Below are 25,003 nucleotides of genomic sequence, written 5' to 3' on the forward strand. Positions count from 1 at the left end.
GTTGATTTCCAAACTTTTTTATAACTATTGGCAGAACTGTTTTTCAATGTAAAATTAGTGACAAAAAATGCATATAAAGTATAAATGTTATTTATAAATACAAGATTCAAAGGACGGAAATGAGTATAAAACTTAATTGGATTTGATACTGGTGCAGTTTATTTATTTTATTAACTCACCAGATCGGGCGGACCCGTTAGCGTATGCGTTTTTCCCGAACCAGTTTGTCCATAACAAAATGCTGTACAACTAAATCCTTCAATCGCCATCTCAATTATTCGCTTGATGCCTGAATAATCCAGAATATCTTCTTGGGTAGCTCCAGGTTCGAAAACCACGTTATAGGTAAACACGTGCACATTATCCTGATTTCGTGATCTTTTGTTACTGCCCTCACTACTTTCGATCTATACACACATATATAGAAAATGCCAACGAAATAATTTATATGAAGTGAACCGCATGTTCATACATGTAAATATGCAGACTTACAATAATTTGCCCATTTCCAGGAAACTGTAGAATCATTCCATGTCTATCCCTCTTTTCTCTCTCGTTCAAAGGCCGCACTCTGACCACAACATTTATGTTATCCTCTGGCGTTGAAGGTTCACTGCCAGTGGACTTAGAAGCCACTATTTCCAATGTATCTGCACTACCAATTCTGGAAAAATCACAATAAACGGAGACAGAGTATGAATTTTAATTCAAAGTAAATTGTTAAGGATCCACATAAATAACAAGAGGTAATTTTTTTTTGCGAACCTGACTTATAACCTTGGCCAAATACAGTTCCCTTGAACTTGAGGCACACATCATTTGCGGTATAAATGAGTACCCAAATATATATTTTCAGCTACCTCTCCCCTCAATCATACACACTTTTATAAGTGCACACAATTAGACGGCGACTACATTCCCCAATGTTTGTTGTAGTGTGGCGAGTGTTACGTGTCGCAACCATTTACTATTGTGCAAATCAGTTAACAAGGTGTATGTATATGTGTGCCCTCTGCATGTATTAAATATATAATATGACATAGCAGGGAATCGCATAAATTAATGAACTTAAGACACGTAACACGCAAACAATCCATTCCATTTTTCCCTCTTTATGTGAATCTATGCTCGCATTATGTATACATACATATATATTTCTTTTGTATATTTATGTACTACAAAATCTATATACTACTCTTCCACAAATATATACATTTTCAGTAGTATTTTAGTATTTTATTTCATTAACTCAAATTAATGGTAATAAATGGTTTACCCAGGATTCTGAGAAAGGGTGGATGTAGTAGTAAACTTTAATTTTTATTTATGACAACTGCACATACATACATATATACGTGTATATGCACACATACTCGTATAAGGGATTTTAAGACTAACAATTTTGGGAGTTAATGTTAGTCACACCTTTCTTTCTATGAGTATGGATTTTTCGTCTTGTTCTCGTTCTCCACAAGACGGATTCATTTCATTAATTTTCCTATTTAGATGAAGTGGGGCTAATGTTGGTATTGGTGAGCAGTTTTACCCATCGTACTTTTGTATCAAACATTCGACACATCAACGCTTTTTAAAGAATGCCGAATTGGAATTTTTTACGCCGAAAATGCAGGGTGAATGCGATAGTTGAGGACATGCATATATGTATAGGTATATGTACGTAGTACCATTCCCGTTCACAAATATGTATTTTTATAGTCTAATAACACAACAAATGAGTGCTTTCAACAGTTGTCCGCGATATTCTTCATGAGGTCGGTATCAACCTTTTAGATGGCTTCCAAGTTCATAAAATGCTTTCTTTTCTTCAAAAATGTATTCTCACGATCTGTACTGTAGAAATAAGAACCTAGAATTTCTGTGAAATTTTACGCAAACGAAGTCACTTTTACATAAAAGTGTTGAAATAATAAACAAAAAATGATCAACAGCATCAAATTAAAATAGTACCTACGGAACACAGTCACGATCCAAGCACCCATAAAATAGATACAACAAAAACGATTCTAATTTAAAGGAAATGGCAGCTTTTAAGGACTTCAAACACTGCTACTAATAAGAGAAGTTGTTGTGAACTGCAAGCTAGAAAGCCGGGTATGCCTTCTTTCCAAGCTTTAAACTTTTGTAGCTTAAAGTTGTCCGTAATAGCAAATTACATAATGTAATCGGCCGTCGCAGCCGAATGGGTTGATGCGTGACTACCATTCGGAATTCACAGATGGAACGTAAGTTCTTTAAGAAAAACATTTTTCTAATAGCGGTCACCCCTCGGCAGGCAATGGCAAACCTCCGAGTGTATTTCTGCCATGAAAAAACTCCTCATAAAAATATTTGCCGTTCGGAGTCGGCTTGAAACTGTAGGCCCCTCCATTTGTGGAACAACATCAATACGCACGCCACAAATAGGAGGAGGAGCTCGGCCAAACACGCGTCAATTATATATATGAATGACATGAATATCCCAGAACATCTGAAATATCTAGAAGCTGAACATTTTAAGTGAATGCGTTTTCGGTGTCGATAAAAATATAAAACTGGGTACATCATATTCATTAAAAGCTTTAGAGAGTTCGCGGTGCTGGATGATGATGACGGTACGTTTTACATGGTTCCAGTGATTTTCCGCCTGGTATTCACAAGGTTTTTTTCATAATTTTTTGTCAATTTGTGCCTCTAATTTTTCATCTATTTTTCTTGGCTGCTTCTCAAAATATTGACTTATATTATTGTTCAAGACTAAAATAATCTAAACACGTCTCACACAAACCATGGTGATTGCATGTTTGGGAATTTTTATTTTGGGGAATATTAACTTTCAGTTTCACTGAGATCAGAGTCAAACCACGTCAACTTGGCCCCGAAATTTCCATCAAATTACCGATTTTAAAATCAAATGCATTTTTGGATAGAGAATTTGTTATGTTATCAACAATTGAATTTTTTTGCATGATATACTTGTAAAATCAAAATCTCAGAAACTACAATTGATAATTTGATGATATTTATTTCGGTTATCGAAAAATGTTTACTCTATCGATTTAACGTTCATACACTGTGTATTTGGTGAAACAATAATTTTTAACAATAATTTTTTATAAACAATCGCAATTATTTTTGCGTTCTTCACGCTGTAAATGGACAATATTACAGTCAGATTAAGGCCGGCGGGCCAATTAGATGTCCTAAATTCAGTAGTTTTCGCGAAGCGTTGTAGGATGAGAAAAAAAAACAATTAGCCAAATGAAGTTTTGGGGATAGTTTAATATATATTTGAACTAAAAATAAAAAATTTGTACAATCTCCAACAATATATTGTAAGCCGAGTTATCAATAGATTCCCAGAGCGCCTTGCCACTGAAGTATCCAACTTCTGTACAAGATACAACTTGCAATTTTCATCTGAAAACAAAAAAAAAAAAGATTATTCATTTTGATGTAATTATCTTCGATGTGAACTAAGACTAAGACTAAGACACGTAAAATTCGAATTTTTGGGGAAGGTAGAAAAAAAAAGTGGTTTTTCAAGGAAAAAAAAACTCTTCAACTGGGTAAAAAAGTCGCTTAAAAAAAGTTTTTGGATGTGTTTTAGTTCACATCGAAGATAATTACATCAAAATTAATAATCTTTTTTTTTTGTTTTCAGATGAAAATTGCAAGTTGTATCTTGTACAGAAGTTGGATACAGGCGCTCTGGGAATCTATTGATAACTCGGCTTACAATATATTGTTGGAGATTGTACAAATTTTTTTTTTTTTAGTTCAAATATATATTAAACTATCCCCAAAACTTCATTTGGCTAATTGTTTTTTTTTCTCATCCTACAACGCTTCGCGAAAACTACTGAATTTAGGCCCGCCGGCCTTAAGCGCACAATGCTCACCTTTAATAATCTGTAAAAAAAACTTTGTTCATCCAATCCGTCCTGAAGATATCGAATTTTTTGTCAAACTGTGTAAAGTTTTATGCGCAGGATAGTCTGATGCAACGCGACGCGATTCGCAGTTGGCCTTGCATTGTCTCATGGGATCATACGCTAAAACGTATAGCATAAAATACATAAAAAGGGATTAAAGATTCAAAAATGAGGTGTTTCATTACTAGATTTTTTATTACATACATTCATATCTGCATAAAAACATACAAAATTTAATTAGTAATAATACTCTCGAAACAAGATGTGTCCTCTGAGAAGATTTTACTTGGAATCTTTTTGTTACTTGCAGGTTCGAAGTGATGAAATTGCCGCGTTTTTTTAATAGCTATTGCCTCATTGACGCGTTTGGAAATTTTTTTTCATGTGCATCATGATCTTTTTGCGAACAAAAAACAAAATCTATCGATTTTGCAAACACATACATTGTGCGTGCCGTTTTGGTCTGCAAGAATACATTAACGGGGTCTGAGGTATCGAAATTTTGATAAACCAATCTGAATGTCAGGATACTCTATTTTAAAGTGTTCATGTAAATCCACCAATCTCTAAAGTAACAATCTCTTCTGTGGTTTCAATTTCTTTCCATTTTCATAAACAGTTACACAATCTTTCATTCCAGGTAACAATCTGCTGGAATAGTCTGATAAGTAGAAAACTTTAACTTTTTCAATAGTTGAATACGGAATACGTTTTCCGCGCTTCTTATCAGGCACAGATCCAAACCCCTTTTCTTTTTCAATTGATTGGCTTTTGATGCCATCCTTTCCGAAATACTAAAAGTTTCACGCATTTGTTTCGATGTTACCTCATCTGGTACCGTTGTTAAAATTTGAATTTTATCATTTGTATTTTTTTTTCACGGAAAGCAGACGTTATATTCTCCCCAAATGCTGAATTCAAAATTTTTTCTCCTTGTTGAACATTTACTCTCGCTGCATCTTAATTTTTTTTCGTTGATTATTTCTGCTATTATCTCTTTGACAATCATATCCCTTAATTTTGAAAAAACGTCGTTTTTTTATTGGCGATTCACCAAGTTCATGTAAAATATTGTTCACCTTTTCTAATTTCAGGTCATTCTGAATTTCCTGGTTTTCAAAATTAACTTCACTATCCGAACATTCTTTTGCATCAGAAGAAACTTCAGACTCATCGTTTTCTGCTTCTTGGTCAGCACTAGAAAAAATTAATCAAAATTTTCTATCACAAATTTTGAGATGTTGGGATTGCTACACTCATTAGGTCGAATCATTTTCATAACAATGCATAATAATTTTTTTCTAACCTCAAAGCATAGCCAACATACTAGGAATCACAGCACACTGATGCTGAAAACAGTGAACGACGTAAACGCAGGCCCCTGTCAGCTGTTACGATGAAACTAATGAGAACCCCATGTAAATGAAAAATTCCTTCCTTCCGTATCGTAGATTTTATCTCAGGATTTTTAAAAATTCCCGTAGAACCCTGTCAGCTGATTGCTCTCTCAGCACACAGTGTTTCTAAGCAGCACATTTCGAAATCATTTACAAAATAAACTAAGAAAAATTATGATTTTTATTAAAATAACTTAAAAACACTGTTGAATAATGCTAATTATAGACCAATGAAAAGTATTTGCATTTGTTGGTTTTTGGATTTGGTTTATTAAACAATGAAAAATTGTAGGTGATAACGCGGAGGTGTGAAAAAGTGTGTAAGCAAAAATATCAATGGCAACATTGTGTAGATACAACCAAACACATACACACACAAACCGATGTATTGTGTAAATATGTAACTAAAAGAATGCAGTTCTTCACGGGATGAGTTTTTGTGCTCGTTAGGGGCTGCGGTAAGGGACTGCGTACGTCGTTCACTGTTTTCAGCATGACACTAGAAGTTGCAACGACTGTACGACTCTGCAAAGCCATGTTCATGCAAGTTCGAACGCGTTCGTTTTCCGAGCCGGCGCGCGAGTCCGTTAGATCCTGTGCGTAGTGCATTGACTGACAAAAAATTCGATATCTTCAGAACGGATTGGATGAACAAAGTTCTTTTTACAGCTTATTAAAGGTGATTAATCTACAGCGTGAAGAACGCAAAAATAATTGCGATTGTTTATAAAAAATTATTGTTAAAAATTATTGTTTCAACAAATACACAGTGTATGAACGTTAAATCGATAGAGTAAACATTTTTCGGTAACGGAAATAAATTTCATCAAATTATCAATTGTAGTTTCTGAGATATTGATTTACAAGAAGAAATAAAAAAAACTATTCACAGCAATTATTATGTGTCAAATTCTCTATCCAAAAATGCATTTGATTTTAAAATCGGTAATTTGATGGAAATTTCGTGGCCCAGTTGACGTGGTTTGACTCATCATATAATTCTACAAATATTGGATTGACACCAAAGTTTTGACATATGAACACACCAGTAGAAATATATCAAAATTGACATTGTCATCGTTAAGTTTGACATTTGAACCACCGTTTTTCGTTGGTTTCCTTAATTCAATCGAGAGCGTACTTCGCTACAGAACGAATTTCGTTGCCGCGCCAGAAAAAGTCGATGCTGTGTGTGAACTGTTATGCAAGATCATCATGTGGCCTTGAAATAAAAACATGTTTGGCCATTACTTCCTCTTACATATGTACATTCAATATTAGCTGAAAATTTTGCCGTCAAAAAGATTTGATCTCGTTGAATGTCGTATAATTTGACAACCGCTCAGAAAAGGACTCGTGTCGACAGGTGTAAAGAAATGTTGACAAATTTCAATTGCTGTGCATCAGTAACATTAGGGCGTGCGAGGATTCATTTATCTTATAAATTATCCAACAAAAGCTCGCGCACGAAGCACTTCGATGGAAACGTTTTTGTTTTGGAATATTTGGTCAGGGTTGAATGATATACTACCACAATTGAATGGCAGACCAATCACAGAGGATGAATCACTTTAACTTGCTTGAGAATTTTTGAGTGTTCAAGTCATTAAATTGGCGAGCCTTCCGCGGTACAGTTCCGATTTTGCATCCAATGACTTTTTCTTATTCCTGCAGGTGAAAAACTAAATACGGCGGAGCAGAGTTTTCTGACACTCGAAGAAGCGATTGATGTGTTGAGATCACATGTTTTGGAGTTTTCGCAAACGCAAGCAGAAATGAATTGACCTTCACCGGCAATATTTTGAAAATCAAAGTCATTTTCTATTCTAAATATTTATAATTAATTATCATTCTATATTTACTTGTCAACCCCAAAACTTATATACTATATGTACATACAGTCAAACTTCTATCACTCGAATCACCCTTACCTAATGAAAATGTTTGACTTATGGGGACTTCGAGTTATAGAATAATATTATTTTTTTTTAAGAAACTGCATATATAATTAAAAGTTACAAAATAATCAGAAATTAGTGACTGAAAACCTAAATCCCTTCCATTTTTTATTAAACAGAGATTCTAATTTGTTCAAAGCCTTATGAGGACCGTCAGAGGTAGTGTCATTCGTTTGCAAGTTTAAATAATTTGCTCCACTGAACCCACATCATCACTTATCATTCCCTCAAATCCGAATCTATTGATATGGTGCTTAATAATGTCTTCGTCTGTGGGAAAACCTGCAGTTAAAACCCATTGGCACATAAAGAAGAAACGTCAAAAACAAAAGAAAAACATTCGATGCACAAATACATAAATACTTCCCCGAATACACTAAAAAAAAATAAAAGAGAACATAATTTGATCTAAATAATTCGACTTAGAGGAGCGTGTGCCTACATTAATATTGAGCTATAGAGAAATTCGGGGTAGAGAAGTTCAAATTATGGGACTCAAATTTAGCCTATATTGCCACTCGATGTAGTGCGAATTATAGAAAATTCGATTTTTATATGCTCGAAATAAGTTCACAAATGAAATAAGTCATATATTCCAAAAGGAGTAGCTTCAAAGTAAATACCGCAAATCACACTGTTTAATAATATACCACTTCTTAAACTTCTTTTTTTTTAAATTACATATACATAATTATTATTTAATGATATCTTGAACATCAACATATATACATAATATATATATATATATATATATGTAATATATTATATATAATTGGCGCGTGCTCCCTTTTTGGGTGATTGGCCGAGCTCCTCCCCCTATTTATGGCGTGTGTCTTGATGTTGTTCCACAAATGGAGGGACCTACAGTTTCAAGCCGACTCCGAACGGTAGATATTTTTATAAGGACCTTTTTCATGGCAGAAATACACTCGAAGGTTTGCCATTGCCTGCCGAGGGGCGACTGATATTAGAAAAAACGTTTTCTTCTTTTCCGTATTTCCGAATTCTCAATGGTAGTCACGCACCAACCCATTCGACTACGGCGGTCGCCCACATGCACATAGGCAATAGATTAAGGTAAATAGTTTATTAATACCTATATGAGATTTTTTTAAATCGTCATGGAAAGTGGTTCCAGCCACATGGGATTTGAGGAAAACGAAAAGAAAAAAGCAGAAACAATCAATATTTTCCTTTAAAAAATTTACTGTAATTGTGAAAGTCATTATTTAGTGACGTTATTATTTTCTGCTTTAACACCCTCAAATGCAAACTGTTACATAAAGCGAAGACTTATGCACCTCCGATTTCTTTCAAACTGCAAAGGAATTTCGAAATAAATATTTTATATTATATTAATAATACAGCTCCATAATTTAGACCTTTTTTACTATATCCTCAACAAAAGACTCTGTCGCTTAGAAATTTAAAAGCAAAAAATGGCTGCAGTACCAGTACAAAATTCAAATTAATAGAAATTTCTTTCAAAAAGTCGTAAAACCGTTTACTAAAATGATTTCGAAAACTTAAAACAAGTCCTGTGCCATCAAGTGAGGTTCATGAAAATGGCCAAAATAGCCATTTCCACTTCTATTTTTTTTGGAACATTGACATTTTGCAGCTCTGTGTAATTGATGTGAAACAGCCGATTGAAGAATAATCTTCCGCCAGAGGATTTCTTGAGATCGACGCTAAAAGTATGTTCACATATGTAGCGATTAGCAATAAATCCACTAAAATTAATCTACGCGTTCATATATGGCAGATTACCTGCAAAATTAACAATCAGCTGTTTTGTTTTGAAAGGTTTTCTTCTTCTTGACTCCACATCCTGCCATAAACTTAATGTGGCATTTAATAATGCCACGCGGTATGTATGTATATGGGATTCATACCACTGAAAATTCTTTTAATCAGCTTAAATTATGGGAATTAAGCCCAGTAGTTGATCTGCATTAATTGCAAATAATTTTTGAGATAATTCTGAATTAATGCTGTAATAGAACGATTTTTCTTTGGTAAAGGGAAACAAAATTATCGTCGTGAAATTCGAGTACTAAATTTTAATAATAACATCTTTGCCAACCATTCACTTGTAACGCTTTTCCCCATTTAATACAATATAAATCTCCCTTTGAGCAAAAAGTGAAAGCCTTTACCCTTTGTAATACATATTGGGGGTGTTGGACTATAGGTTTATTCTACAAATATTATTTATTCACTATGAGTTTTCAGGACTAAAGGATCGTTATTGTGTTTCTGAACTGTTCCCAATTACTGTATAATTGAGTAACGGGGGAACAATTACATTTCCATTCTGAACTCTTTTACCACTACTATTTGCTTAAATAACTATGTAGAAAAAAATCAATACGTAGATATATATGTACATATATAATCTTTCTAAACGAAAATACTTGAACTATTTTCTAATATTTTTATAGTATTAACATAGGTCACAGTGGTAGAGGTGGTAAAAAAAAAAACAAATCGCTAGACAACACACTTTTGAACGTTTACTTTAACGCAGAGCAATAAACTTTGCTCTATTCTGTGATTATTTATATATCATTAATAATTGAACTCATTTGCGCCACATTCTGTTTATAATGGTTATATAAAGGTATGGAGGCATATTGTACTTGCTAAACCGGTAGGATAACCACTCAACAAATTAACACCGTGTAATTTTATTTGATGTTGCACTACGTGACTTTTATTTCTTGATATTGATATAATAAGAATATGTTAAAAAAAAACTTACCACATCTCAGTTTCCAGTTAAAAAGTTAATTTTACTTGGATTGATATTTTGATTGAAACGGCAATGCTTTTGAGGTGCTTCCTGTTATCGATTTTAATTTGACAAGTTGCAGCCGCGGGTCGGGATTTGAGTACACATGATGAGGTTTTCGAATTCATTCAATTTCTTATATTATAAATTTACGAATTTAAGCATTGTAAATTTTACAATCAAGTAGCACTAAATTTTATTAATAAAATAATCGTTCTGCGGTTGCAACTTTCAGACAAATGGTTTATGGTCGTAATAAGCGTCCACCCGTGTTCATTATTCGTCGAACTGTTGGGAATTTCGAGCCTATTTTTTCTATACATTACGTTAATGTTCCAATAAGACAAAGCTTCCTTGGAAGTGAATAAAGTGCTGTCTTTGGTTAGATGGAATCGTCGGTCGGTACTTCCTCCAAAATGGAGCTGGTGCCACCGTCTGTGCCAATGGGCAATAATCAACTTTTTATGACCGAAATTGGGTGAAGTTTATCTTGACAACATTTGGCTTCAACAAAACGGAAAGGTTTAGCGATCCGACTATTTCAGAAAATTGTGACATTCAATCTCTAATTGTGATTCAACACCATTGGACTACTTCTTGCGGGGTTATTTGAGATTATTAGTAATATATATGGGAATAAACCAGTCTCAGTTCATGCTTTGAAAGCCAAACAAAGCATTCAAGTTCGTGACATGCGAGTCTATTTAGTGGAAAAAGTGCTCGAAAATTGAGTTCGTCGGTGTCTCTCCTGCAATAGGAACCGTGGATGCCATTTGAAGGATGCTATATTCAAAACTTTATTGTAGCGGTTGTAGTTTATTAGACATAGAGGATTACAATGTGTCATATTTTTTTTTTGTTTTTTTTGGGATCATCATTTGTACAAAATTTTAGTAATTTGGTATATTTTCTTATAGATATCACGTTTTCTCAGCGCCCATTTCTTTGAAATATGTTTATTAATTTTTGCTCATCAATTATCGGGTAAAGAAAAATGCAGTTCATATTACCTGGAGAAGGCACATTCTTGCTAAAATTTGGAAAATTCAAAAAATCATTCGCTAATGAAAAGAGAATCTACATTCAAATTAGAGTACAAGTGCTGTTATACAATTACAATTTGGAGTACTACCTATCCAAGATACATATACTACTACAATCCAAGATACATATATATATACCTTCTGCTCAAATATGAACGAGACGTTATCAATAAAACGATCCGCGGATGACATATGGCAAAAATACATTTTTTGTTTTTTGGTAGGACTGTTATAAGCTTACATGGCAAATTTCAGCGTGATATGTCAGATAGTTTGTTTTCTGTGCTACTGTAAACAAGTCAAGCTCGAGTGTGTTCTTCGAATTCTCTTTTATGACTTCAATTGTCTCAAAATGTTTTCCACGGAGCGGCAACTTGAGCTTGGGAAACAGGAAAAAGTCACATGGAGCCATATCAGGCGAATACAGTGCTTGCGGAACGATATTAACATTATTTTTGTTCAAATAATCGCGAACAAGACGTGATGTGTGAGCTGGTACATTATCGTGATGCAAGAACCATGACTTGTTGTCCCACAATTCCTTCCTTTTAAGACGAATGTTCTAGCGCAAACGCTTTAAAACGTCTAAACAATATTCAGCGTTAACCGATTTTGCGATTTTTGCTATTTTTAAGCACAATTTCCTTTACTTTTCCGATGTTTTCGTCGTTTACTGATGTTGTTGGACGACGTTCATGAGGCAAGTTTTCAACCGAGGTACGGCCCTCTTTGAACGATTTGTACCATTGGAAAACACGTGCACGCGATAGAGCAGAGTCCCCATAGGTTGTCTGCAACATTTTTAAGGCGTCTGAAGCCGAAATTTTGTTGGAATAACAAAATTTCAAACAAATTCTTTGTTCAACTTGAATTTCCATCGTTAAATTCGAAGAACACACTCGAGCTTGACTTGTTTACAGTAGCACAGAAAACAAACTATGTGACATATCACGCTGAAATTTGCCATGTAAGCTTATAACAGTCCTACCAAAAAACAAAAAATTTATTTTTGCCATATGTCATCCGCGGACCGTTTTATTGATAACATCTCGTTCATATTTGAGCAGAAGGTACATATAGTATATATGTAATTGGCGCGTACACCCTTTTTGGGTGTTTGGTCGAGATCCTCCTCCTCTTTGTGTCGTGCGTCTTGATGTTGTTCCACAAATGGAGGGACCTACAGTTTCAAGCCGAGTCCGAATGGTAGATATTTTTTTATGAGGAGCTTTTTCATGGCAGAAATACACTCGGAGGTTTGCCATTGCCTGCCCAGGGGTGACCGCTATTAGAAACAACTTTTTCTTCATTTGGGTGTTTCACCGAGATTCGAACCTACGTTCTCTCTGAATTCCGAATGGTAATTACGCACCAACCCATACGGCTACTGCGGCCGACAATCCAAGATACTTGGAACAAAATCAGCCGAGCCATTGTGTGTCAGAAACACGAATATACATAGAGATCTTCAAATACCGATAATAGGTGACGAAATAAAAAATAGCAGAGCAAAAGTTTTCACAAAATTGCAGACCAATCCAAGCCATCTTGCTACTGTTCTCGCACATACAATCAGCATATGACGAGGATATTCGAGGACTAAAAGATCGCCCCGCGTTAGATGGAGAAACGGAGATCAAAAAGAGGCCTTTCAACGAGCTAGTAATTATGATAGTTAAATTAGATTAATGTTGAAAAACTGACTGTTAGGCTTAACTTTAATTAAACGTGCCTATATCGGTTAAGTACTGACAGTTTATTAAATTCCCAATTTGGATTCAAGCCGACAGCAAAAGAGGCACGTCATTCAATGCAAAGCAAAATTTTATAGAAAGACAGTTCAATATAGAAAATACAAGTGTGGCGTCATCTGCAAGCCGCTACTTTGTTCTTGATGAATTTAACATTTGAGCGACATCAGCACAGAAAACTAAAACAGATTTGTTTTAAATTAAACAAAATACTCGTCATAAAAATAAAGTGCCGTGAAATTAAAATTAAAGTGAATGCTAGCCACCAGTTTTTCTCTGGACTCGTTTTCGAAAACAAGTAAATTCATTCTAGAAAAAACGGTAGTATTTGATTGAGATTCACTCAGAAATGGATTGCAGAATCTGCCTGATTAATTGGAATACATATCTACGTAAATAAATAAAACAACATATCCATTAAAATAATAATAATACAACAATAAATGAAGAAATGTCAATTACGATGCATTTTTTTGTTTTACTTTAGTAGATATACGATAATAATATTGTTTGAAATCAATGAGGGCTAATTATTCGATTCGAGCATCGACAAGTTCTTCGCAGTTAATTATAAGTCATGCAATCAGAATAATGATATTTGTTTAATATGATTAACCTCACTTACATATAATTTCCCCTTTTACTGTTATTTTCTTAACTGTCTTTCCAGCCCCCTGTTCAGTTTCGTTTTAACAAATAAATTGTAACTTATCGTATTTCTTTGTACTGAGGCAAAAAGTTAGCCACCTCTCGTTACATTAACTTTTTAACAGCTAAGTGGAATATATAATATATAGGCCTTGCCTCAAAACCAACATCATTAAGTACTTATACATCATTATGCACATACCTATAGATATATAGTAGTAGTAGTAGTAGTATTTATTGCAAATAAAGTAAAATATACAAAATTTGAAGTTTGCTTATTGTAATATTAAGAAAAAAAAAATATTTACAATAATTTAACGACATGGCATTAAAACCACAAAACGTACAAAGCAATTATTCGGTTTACGGTTTTTTTAAAACCAGTTAAACTCTTTTATTAAATAATCTCTGTATCTAGAGGCATATTTAATGAAACGCAAAAGTTTATCCCAATGATCATTTTCCCCATTAAATTTTCCGAAAAAGTCTTTTCTATATTCTCTTAATATTGGGCAGCGCGCCAGGAAATGTGCTACGTTTCCAAGCTCGTCTAAATAACACATTGAGCAAGTTTTATTTTCTGTGTCAAATCTGTTGTTATTTAAAATTACCATGTCACTTCAAACAGTGACAGCTGCGCATGTCATAGAAAATGTGAAGATCCCGATACCCCAATCGTTGATGACGGAATTATCGTTCCGTTACCCGACCATGACGAGGTGAGAATAGCAATATCACGGCTAAAGAACAACAAAGCCGCGGGCGCCGACGGACTGCCGGCTGAGCTATTCAAACAAGGCGGCGAGGAGCTGGTAAGGTGCATGCATCAGCTCCTATGCAAAATATGGTCGGATGAAAGCATGCCTGCCGATTAGAATTTAAGTGTGCTCTGCCCAATCCATAAGAAGGGCGATCCTGCAATTTGTGCCAATTACCGCGGGATTAGTCTTCTAAATATCGCCTATAAGGTTCTAGCGAGCGTATTGTGTGAAAGGCTGAAGCCCACCGTCAACCAACTGATTGGACCTTATCAGTGTGGCTTCAGACCTGGAAAGTCTACCATCGACCAAATATTCACAATACGCCAAATCTTGGAAAAGACCCATGAAAAAAGAATCGACACACACCATCTTTTCGTCGACTTCAAAGCTGCATTCGACAGTACGGAAAGGAGTTACCTGTATGCCGCTATGTCTGAATTTGGTATCCCCGCAAAACTAATACCGCTATGTAAGATGACGTTGCTCTACACCAGCAGCGCCGTCAGAATTGGGAAGGACCTCTCCGAGCCGTTTGATACCAAACGAGGTTTCAGACAGGGTGACTCGCTGTCGTGTGACTTCTTTAACCTGATGTTGGAGAGCATCGTACGAGCCGCAGAACTTAATCGCTCAGGCACAATATTTTATAAGAGCGTACAATTGTTGGCGTATGCCGATGATATTGATATCATCGGCCTTAACAACCGCGCTGTTAGTTCTGCCTTCTCCAAACTGGATAAAGAGGCAAAGCGAATGGGTTTGGTGGTGAACGAGGACAAAACGAAGTACCTCCTGTCTTCAAACAAACAGTCGGCGCATTCGCGTATCGGCACCCACGTCACTGTTGACAGTTATAATTTCGAGGTTGTAAAAGACTTCGTTTATTTAGGAACCAGCATTAACACCGATAACAATGTCAGCCTTGAAATCCAACGTAGAATCTCTCTTGCTAACAAGTGCTACTTTGGACTAAGTCGGTAACTGAGCAGTAAAGTCCTCTCTCGACGAACAAAACTAACACTCTACAAGACTCTCATCATGCCCGTCCTAACGTATGGCGCAGAAGCGTGGACGATGACAACATCCGATGAAGCGACGCTTGGAGTGTTCGAGAGAAAGATTCTGCGTAAGATTTTTGGACCTTTGCACGTTGGCAACGGCAAATATCGCAGGCGATGGAACGATGAGCTGTATGAGCTTTACGGCGACATAGACATAGCGCAGCGAATAAAGATCCAGCGGCTTCGTTGGCTGGGTAATGTCGTCCGAATGGATGGAAACGCTCCGGCTTTGAAAGTATTCGATGCGGTACCAGCTGGTGGTAGCAGAGGAAGAGGAAGACCTCCTCTGCGTTGGAAAGATCAGGTGGAGAGGGACTTGGCTTCACTTGGTGTGTCCAATTGGCGCCGGTTAGCACGAGAAAGAAACGACTGGCGCACTTTGTTAAGCTCGGCCAAAATCGCGTAAGCGGTTATCGCGCCAATTAAGAAGAAGAAGATGTCACTTCTAGCCCTCATTATCCACATGCTTGATTCTATATCATATTTTTTTAAATAAACCAGACCTTTTGACCAATCTAATTCCCTATATATCCTACTAGTACTTAAGGCTTTTTGTATGTACCTATTCATCCTAGCCTGGTTGTGGTTTGTTAAAAGCGATTTTGCATCTTCTATCCGGCTTTCTGATTGTATGTTATCTGTTCGCCGAATGACATCGTTTTACTAAACAAGTTCTTTAGATCTCTAATCCAGAAGACTTCTTTCTTTATAACAATTTTGGACATATAATGTGGCAGCCGATTTTCTGAGACATAAACAAAATTCTGTGCATATACTTAAGGAATAGTTCTAAGGTGAACAAATGATTTTCTTGCATGCTGGTTTCCCAAAAAAATATGTATGTAGGCATATATGATGGTAGCTTCAGAATTCGCTTTACAAAATACTTTTGCAATATACCAACTTCTTCAAACCACCCGAAACCCCTGTACTGCGTATGATTGTATTGAACGACAAACTGCAAGAAAAAGTTTCCATTTAGCTTCAATTGAAATGTCTTTCTTTTTTAAAAGACAAGTCCACGAAGCATTAATACCATTCTTTGCTGCAGCTGTTCTGTTTTCAACATGTTTTTTAAAATTCATCTGAGGTGTTATTTCCACTCCTAAGTAAGTATATCGAGACACAGTCTGTATTTCTCCCTTACTATAATACCATTTATCCTCTTTACTAAGTTTCCGAACACCATTATTTGAAACTTCGAGCGGTTTACTTCAAAATTCCACAGGTTGCAGTAGCTTTCAAGGTCATTAATCATCACTTGTAGTTTGCCTGGGTGATCCGCTAACAAAATGATATCATCCGCATACATTAGAAGTGTAATATTTTTCCCATCTATGTTTATTCCTCCTTCTAAGCTTTCATGTAAGTCGTTTATGTAAAGAGCAAATAGTATTGGCGATAATAAGCATCCCTGTTTGACGTCTGAGTTTGTTTTGAATGTATCTGAAATTTCTGAGCCATTCCATACAACTGTCTTTGCATCGCTGTATATATTCTCTATGAACATCACTAGTTTCGTTGCAAGACCAATATGGTGCAGCTTATATATCAAGACGTTTCTTGATACTCTATCAAACGCCGCTTTAAAGTCCACATTGGACAATCGCGGCTAAATTAAATATATTGTCGGCTGTGGAGTAGGTCTTTCTGAAGCCGGCTTGATACTCGTTTAAGATACTGTTCCTTTAGTCCAAGTAGTTATTCTTTCGTTAATCATGCCCATCATAACTTTACCAATGTAGTTCATGAATGAAACTCCTCTGTAGTTTCTTACCAGTGCAGGATCCTCTTTTTTGAAGATAGGAAAAACTACGCTGGTTCTAAAAGCCTCGTCTACTTCGCATTTTTCGTAAAGATTTGTGTAAGCACTCGGCATAGCTGCAATGAAAGTATCAGGAGCATTTTATAAGAACTCGTAAGGAATTCTATCAATCCCTGGAGCTTTGTTTAATTTAACTTTGTTTAGCACAGATCTAACTTCGTTTGGTGAAAAAACACAGATCGTCAGCGTGGAAGTTATGTGCATAAAAAAACTTTCAAAATAAACCTTCAATGCATGCGTTGATATGGCGGAACTTATTTCCAAAGCTTCACTCTTTATCTTTTTAACAAATTTCCACTTGCTAGCGCCATCTTTAATGTTGTTAATATTTTCTACAAGCCTGTTATACCATTCTTTTCTATTCCTTATACATAATTCTTTAAAATATTTATTTGCTTTTAAGTATAACAATTTATTTGTTTCACTATAACTTTCTCTAAGGGCACTTAAACTTTGAAATGACGAAATTCTTGCTTCTTCACATTTTTTGTTAAACCACTCATTCTTTCCTAACCTTTTCGATTTCCTTTGGTACCTTATCGACGACTGTTCTATTGCTTCTTGGAGATTTTTAATATTAATTTCTTTTACTCTACTTATAATTCCTATATTTTTATTAAAGTTTTCTTGATACTTCTCCATTTTTTGGATATTCCAATTCAACTTTGGCAATTAGCAACATTTTGACATTTTGCAGGCTCTTCCACCCAACATCAAGTGAAAGTGAAATTACCTTCGAGATCCCCTTTGGTTCTACTATTTAAAACAATTAATCCGAAGTCATTACAAAAATCAAGCAAGATCTTACCTTTACCATTCTCTATCTTATCCTTTGAATTTCTTCTTTCGAACCATGTATCGCCCCCTACAAAGTTTTGGAGTTGGAGTTGTTGTAGATATATAAATACTTTATATTCAAACTTAAATTTTTCTTGTAGAGTACTCCTTATTCAGATGGTGGCAGAATTAGGTTTTAAATTTAGTATTTCTTCATAACCACGCATGAGCGGGGAGGGGACTACTTAGCTTCGTTATTCGTGCGTTTGCAATCGAAGCGTATTTCAAGGCCAATGATTTGTGTGAAACTGCGTGATGCCACAATTATATTATATCACTCAATATTATATCGATTATATTACCGCTGCTGACATTTGTACCGTCGTTTAGCAGATTGACGTTCTTATCCTTAGATAAATCTGCCCCGGTTTTGTGAAACACCGAACCTTCTAGATGGAATAATCTCGTTGTATCAGTTGTTCTTTGAGGCTCTATGAATTAAAAGAGCATCTCTGACATGTGCATGCGGTTATAACAACATGCGGCCTATTTACTTGTGGATGTCGTGTTTTTGATACTGCGCATTAACTCCTTGCTAGGCCATTTAGCTCGACGAAACTCGGGCCCAACTGTTACGCGCCAACGCGCGGTAAACAGATCAGAAGAATATAAACTACTTTGTAATAGCAATTATGAGGCTCTTGACTAATTCTGGTAGCGTACAGATAGAAACTAACATTCAATCACGATCCAGGCTATGCACGAGTCATAATCATCTTTGGACCAAAATTTTCATCACGAGTCAGACTCGTTTAAGCACGGCAAGGCGTTAAGAGAAAAAAGAGCGTCAGATGGCGAGGTTGTTAGTCGTCATAGCTTTTTAAAGATTACAGCCCTTCGACGTCAAACTTTTATCACTGAGTGCAGTTTGTACTGGACGAAGCTGCAACGAGTTAATGGTCTGAGCCCAAGAGTGATAGATTAACAAGTGAACAACAAAAAAAGGACGGCGTTGCACGATAAATCCGCTCGTTAATAACAATAAGAATTAAAAACAATATAACAAAACTCAATAGCGATTTCCGGATGTCGCCACCCCTGTATTCATCCCACTGTGGTATAAGTCTATGATAACTCATGAAATGGTACACATGTCCACAACACTGACAGTACTCCACAACACTGTCTATCCCAATATGATCGATTTATTTTCTCGATTTTAGAGCTGGACGCATTTTTTTTCTGAAACCTGGGGATATAGATTACGATGATTACCGGATAGAACCCCGGGCAAATCGATCAATCTATATTTATTAGCAGGGATTTTCTCGTGGAGGTTGTCCTGACTAGGGCGTCACTCAATAGTGATTTCCTCGAAGAAGATATGTATAGCAAGTCGAATTTTTGTAAGACCCTTGAACTAGTCAGGAAAAAAACTAAAAAAACCCAAGAATTGAAATTCCTTTACCAGGTTCTTCCTATTATAAAATGAGGATGATGTGTTCTTGTAGGGTGCACTACATATATAAAGTTTACTGGGTCATACGAAAGCTGCAATTGTGCTCTAATTTTCATGTATTTGAATTCGCATAACTTTCCTTCCAAATTTGTAGTATACCAAGATGTTTTCTAGTAATATTGCTATATTTTTGAACATTAAGAATTGTTTGTAGAAAATAAATTTTCTAAATAAAATTAATTTCAGAAGAAACACCAGAAAAGTATACCCACAAATAAGTGGTCCTTAACTTTACAATTTGCAATTTAATGCTCCTTTCTTACTAAAACTTAAAATCTGAATACTTTTTTTATAGTTTATTTTAACCCTTAAGCGTTTCCGTGTCAATTTGACACAATTTTTAAACTGAAGAAAACTATTTGATTCAAATTAACCTGGGATTTTAGTTCAGTGTGAAAATCACTTATGAGATTTCAATATTAAAGTTCCTTTTAGTGAGTAGGTATTGTTCCAATGCTTTACCCCAAATAAAGAAAAATGTGCACTACGACGACACATTCGTGATAAAAAATGGACGAGGGTTAAGCGAATAATAAAGGCACTAACAATAAGGGCTTTTGACAATACGTCATATCAAGCGGCGCAACGGGCTACGCTGAGTAGGGCCATAAATCTAATGATTACTGCAAATGTTGCTATCTATGCTCACGACAAGAAAATTCAAGGCATGGAAAAATTACCTACAGAGGATTCTCTCAGGGGATATACACTCTCTTGTTCTGTGGACGTTGTTTATACATAAAATCTCCCACATGCTAAATGACCAAAGGCTTGACACACATGATTATGCGGGCGATTTGCTGATCTGCATTTCAGGAAAACATGAGGACACAATATCGGACCTCATGCAACGAGCACTAAGCATCACCCAGAAGTGGTGCAACAGTAGAAACATTCTATAAATCCAAAAGACAATCCTCGTAGCATTAACCCGGAGAAGTTTCCTTCCTATGATAAAACCGACTCTATGGATAAAATGATGAGTTTTTCTAAGGAAGGAACATATTTTTGTGTGGTGCTTGACAGAAGTGCCTCTTGGATGCCGTTACCAACAGGCGACGAGAGCCTTTTTTCAAGCACTCGCGCGTGGTACTCGAGCACAATAGATGACATTAGAGATTGCAGTTCGTTATGACCCAATAAAATTGAACTAAAGCCGAGTAGTGTTCAAATATTTGTACACGCCAAGAATCGTGGTCATATAGATAGTATGTATGGATATTTTTCTTCTACATTTAAAAAAAATTTATTTATTTAGGCATATGTTAGTCTCTTAATTGACCAGGTCCATAATCAATTTTCTGTGTACATATATATGCAATTATGTTTACTAGACAACCGTTAATACTTAGTACAAACACTAATTGGCTAATGGAGTTGATGTTGGGGTTGAAGATATCCAGAGGCATTGTGCTTTGGCAAGAGGAGCCAATGTGCGCGTGCAAAGATAAGACTAATATTGTTTTCGTTATTCGCTGCACCACTCACCCTTAACCTACTTACAAAATAATGCTTTTAGGACATGATCGATTTTATAATTAAAGAAAACATTTCCTTTCGAAGAAAAATTACTGACTACTAAACAAATTAACTCCCAAATCGAGCTTGGAACTCGAATGGTTATTAAATATTTATTTTAGAACATTTGCGTATGTAGTCAATTATTGAGTTTTAATATTTACTTACACAAATATGTTTTCTTAGATGGACAAATCCGTTTACCTAGATATGTGACACACAATAAATTACCAAACGTGAAAAAAATGAACAAATGGATTTCTCGTAAGTTCTTTGCTGGAAAAATTCTACTAAGTGCATATATAGGCATGCATACAAAATGTCAAAGTAAGGCGTAAATACATATGTACATATAATTTCGGATTGTTCGTGCAAATACTATGTACATATATACAGGGAAACTTCTCCTTACGAACCCCTTTATTAGGCAGACATCTCCCTTGGGCGGAGGTTTGGGACAGTTAAACAAGAGATAATAATACATGGGCCGAAAGCCTAGATTTCGGGTTGGATTTTTTTATTGATGAAAACATGGAAACTATTGGCGATAATAGTACTGACACTGAAAGTATTACCAAAGAATTTAATGAAATGTACTTAACCGAAACGGCTTCGAATGCAGCAATGACTAAAGCTCTCGAATTGTTAAAAAAATGGAAAACCAAACCCCATCTAATAACATATAGTACACCTAGTTTTATGACAGTGAGTGTCCGCCCGAGAGAGGTTTCACTGTTTATGCATATCTGTACGCATATATACATATACTTATATAGGCATACATGCATATGTTTCTCTATATATGCACACATAATTTGATGTAAATGTCTTGATATTGTCCTGAAAATTGAGGAACTTACGGTTTTACTATGTATGTATATACCGCCTCCGTACGGCAGATGTCTTTTGTGGAAATCTTCTTCATGGTAAAAATGCATTGCCAGCCGAGGGGTGACCGCATTCTTAGAAAACAACTTTATATAATTTGATTTTTCATGTCCAGTGAGTGTCGACATATCATTATTTAGCTAATTGAACCTAAATGTTTAATGTTATTGGATCAAAGATGAAATAACTCGAATAATTAAAGTTTCTTTTTGATTAATAATAATTCTAAACAAAATAATTAATCATTACAAGTTTGTTGATATTTTAAGTACGGATTAAGTCTTCATTCATTTGACCCATTCCCAATGCTTTTATTGGTTTGTTTGCCTTTGAAATATTAAAACTGTGCAAGCTCAAAATTTAGTGATTTTACTTAATTCAGACCTTCTAAATTCAATTAATACAATATTATTTTCTCTAAATGTACAAAAAAAGTAGATTTACGTACCGACTCCAATAAGGTAAACAAGAATATTAAGCCTCTTTTTTTCACCAAGACTTTGTGACGAATAGATGAAGCAAATGAACATATGTCGGCAACGCAGATATCAGGCGAGTGAGTAGAGAAAGCGATACATACGATGTTTATGCATTACAACGGTATTGTGGTGCGTGGTGTATTTTTTCCAGAAGGTCAGACAGTTAATAAGTACTCTTATTTGTGCGTTATGAAACATTTACGTGAAGCAAATCGCCTAAAAAGAAACGATTTGTGGGAAAACAACTCATGAATTCTGTGAATTTTTGACTAAAAACGAAACGAATACCATCCAACAGCTATCGAATTCACCTTATATTGCTCCATGCCTTTTTTTCTGTTTGATCGAAGGAAAAACCAGTACGGGGCGTTTTGACACCCGAAAGGAAATAAAGGAAGAATCGAAGACGGCTCTGATGGCTATACCGAAAATAGAGTTCTAGAAATGTTTCGAGAGCTAGATCAAACGGGAACTTTTTGATCAAGGTGGTATTTATTTAAATCGAAATCTATTGTATTACTCCTTAGTTCAAGTACATGTCTTGATGTTGTTCCACACATAATGGATGGACCTACAGTTTCAAGCCGAGTGCGAACGGCATCTATTTTTTTATGAGGAGCTTTTTCATGGCAGAAATACACTCGGAGGTTTGCCATTGCCTGCCAAGGGGCGACCGCTTTTGGAAAAAATTTTTCTTAATTTTGGTGTTTCACCGAGATTCGAAACTATGTTCTCTCTGAATTACGAGTGGTAGTCACGCACCAACCCATTCGGCAACGGCGGAAGATAAGAAAGGAAAACCCAATGTATGTAGACAGTATAAAAGCTTTACTATCTAATAGGTTATCAACAAAATTTAGGAACTATTTTGGAAGCAACCACAGAAGCCCCTGGAAAAAGGGTAATAAAGGAATAAAAATGGGGAAAATAAAACGTCATGGTTCCCTGAACAAGTAAACAAATCAACAAAAGAGAAAAAAGAAGTCATACATGGAGTATAGATCGATGAACACTGAAGATGGTAAGCATCGCTACAAATAAAAGGATAATAGAAATAAAAGAGTCCTACTCGGAAGGCTTCACTAAGCCAATGAAGAGGGATGTATACGGTGCACAAAGAAAAGTGTGGAAGATGTTCAGACATAGAAAGTTGGAAATAAATGAAACTGTTAAAATCCATAAAATTCATTTTGATAAATGGGAAATGTATATCAAGGAGATAAATATAACCATGCCCAACACGGCACCAACCCCTCTTCGATTTGAATATGAATAAGAATAATGAAATAGATAGAATAAAGAAATGCGATAAAATTCTTAAATAATGGAAAGGCGCTTGGCCAAGACCGCATCACAAATGAAGTGTTGAAATATTAAATATCATCTATATCGGAAGCTAGAACAACTTTTTAAAATTATCCTGATACACGAAAAAATTCCATTATACTGGAAGAAAAGTAAAGGGTCTTCCTAGGTGATGTTTAGATGTCAGTAGTAAAAATTCATAGACTGCACCTTATTACGTCATCTTTGCAATATGTCAAGTGGGCAGATGTACAATTTTACACGATAGAACAAATTATCGAAATGTGTTATGAAAATTCTTAGCAAGTCAGTTCAATTAAATGCAACTCTGGTCTAAAGCATAACCTCAATAAGTCAGCTGAATGTAACTCTACGCAACAACTATTTTGATATTGGTCAGAGAAGGGTAGAGAAAGTACCAATTTTGTAGGGTGCACTCGCTAATTAATTTTTAATAAAGTTTAAGTTTGCTTCAAAAGCCCGTAAAATGTTTATTTGTTTTTTTCCTTCTAATATATTGAGTCGACAAAAATAGTCGATCTTTAAAAACAACATATCGCAAAATTCGTGGTGTTTTTGTAGAAATAATCGCCCGAATGAGTTGACAATTCAAAGGTTGGTGAAAAAATTTCTAGAACCTGGTTCTGCCGAGGATATAGAAAGGACTGGGAAACCAAAAACTAAACGTTCTGCTGATAAAATTGCTGCTGAACAGCAAATTGTTATTGAACAACCTTCAACATCGATGTCTCAACGTCCTCAACAATTAGGCTTTCACGGCTGCCTATGCGACCTTTAAAATACCTTCGATTGAGTCAGGCTGAAATATGTACATACATATTACATAAGAAATATTAAAAGAAAGAAATGCTCCCCGACAGATTGTGAAAATTATTAATGACTTCAATATCGAATGTACAACAAAAGTCATGGTGAATGCCAAATTTATTAAAAGCATAGATTGTGCAATAGGAATACGACAGGTGGAGCTCTAAGCCCACAACTATTTAATCTTATCATGGATGAAATTATTTCGGAGGTTAACCAACTTCAAGGTTACAATTTGAATCTGATTTACTAGCAGACTGCCAATATATTCTGTAGACTTCTACATCGCTTCGTGACAACGAGTACGTACAAGTAGTACCGAAAAAACCAAGTCCATACTAATATTTAAAAATCTAACATTCGAGCGGCGTTCTGTTAACTGATTGAAATAAGCAACTGGAAAAGTGGTTGGAACATTTCCAACAAATTCTTGAACTCGCACCCGAACTCACTGTAGACACTTTTAAAAATACAGCTACATAAATAAGATCAATAACAGTTGTTCAGACAGCATAGAAA

At 35.4% G+C, this 25,003-nt stretch overlaps 1 protein-coding gene across 5 annotated transcripts in view; it reads right to left on the reverse strand.

The window, feature by feature from the left end:
- Positions 1–25,003, reverse strand: part of LOC128866908 (kinesin-like protein KIF12) — a 58,381-nt gene that overhangs the window by 24,458 nt on the left and 8,920 nt on the right. For all 5 annotated transcript variants that reach the window (XR_008454965.1, XR_008454964.1, XR_008454966.1 and 2 more), the window contains exons 2-3: positions 493–664; positions 180–407 (exon numbers count right to left, since the gene is read on the reverse strand). Coding sequence is in view for 2 of the 5 variants with exons in the window: in XM_054107950.1 (XP_053963925.1) it covers positions 180–407; positions 493–664 (400 nt within the window). In the remaining 3 variants the exon portion in view is untranslated. The remainder of the gene's footprint in view (positions 1–179; positions 408–492; positions 665–25,003) is intronic.

The sequence above is a fragment of the Anastrepha ludens genome, chromosome 6 (genome assembly GCF_028408465.1).
Source record: "Anastrepha ludens isolate Willacy chromosome 6, idAnaLude1.1, whole genome shotgun sequence".
NCBI classification, from domain to species: domain Eukaryota; kingdom Metazoa; phylum Arthropoda; class Insecta; order Diptera; family Tephritidae; genus Anastrepha; species Anastrepha ludens.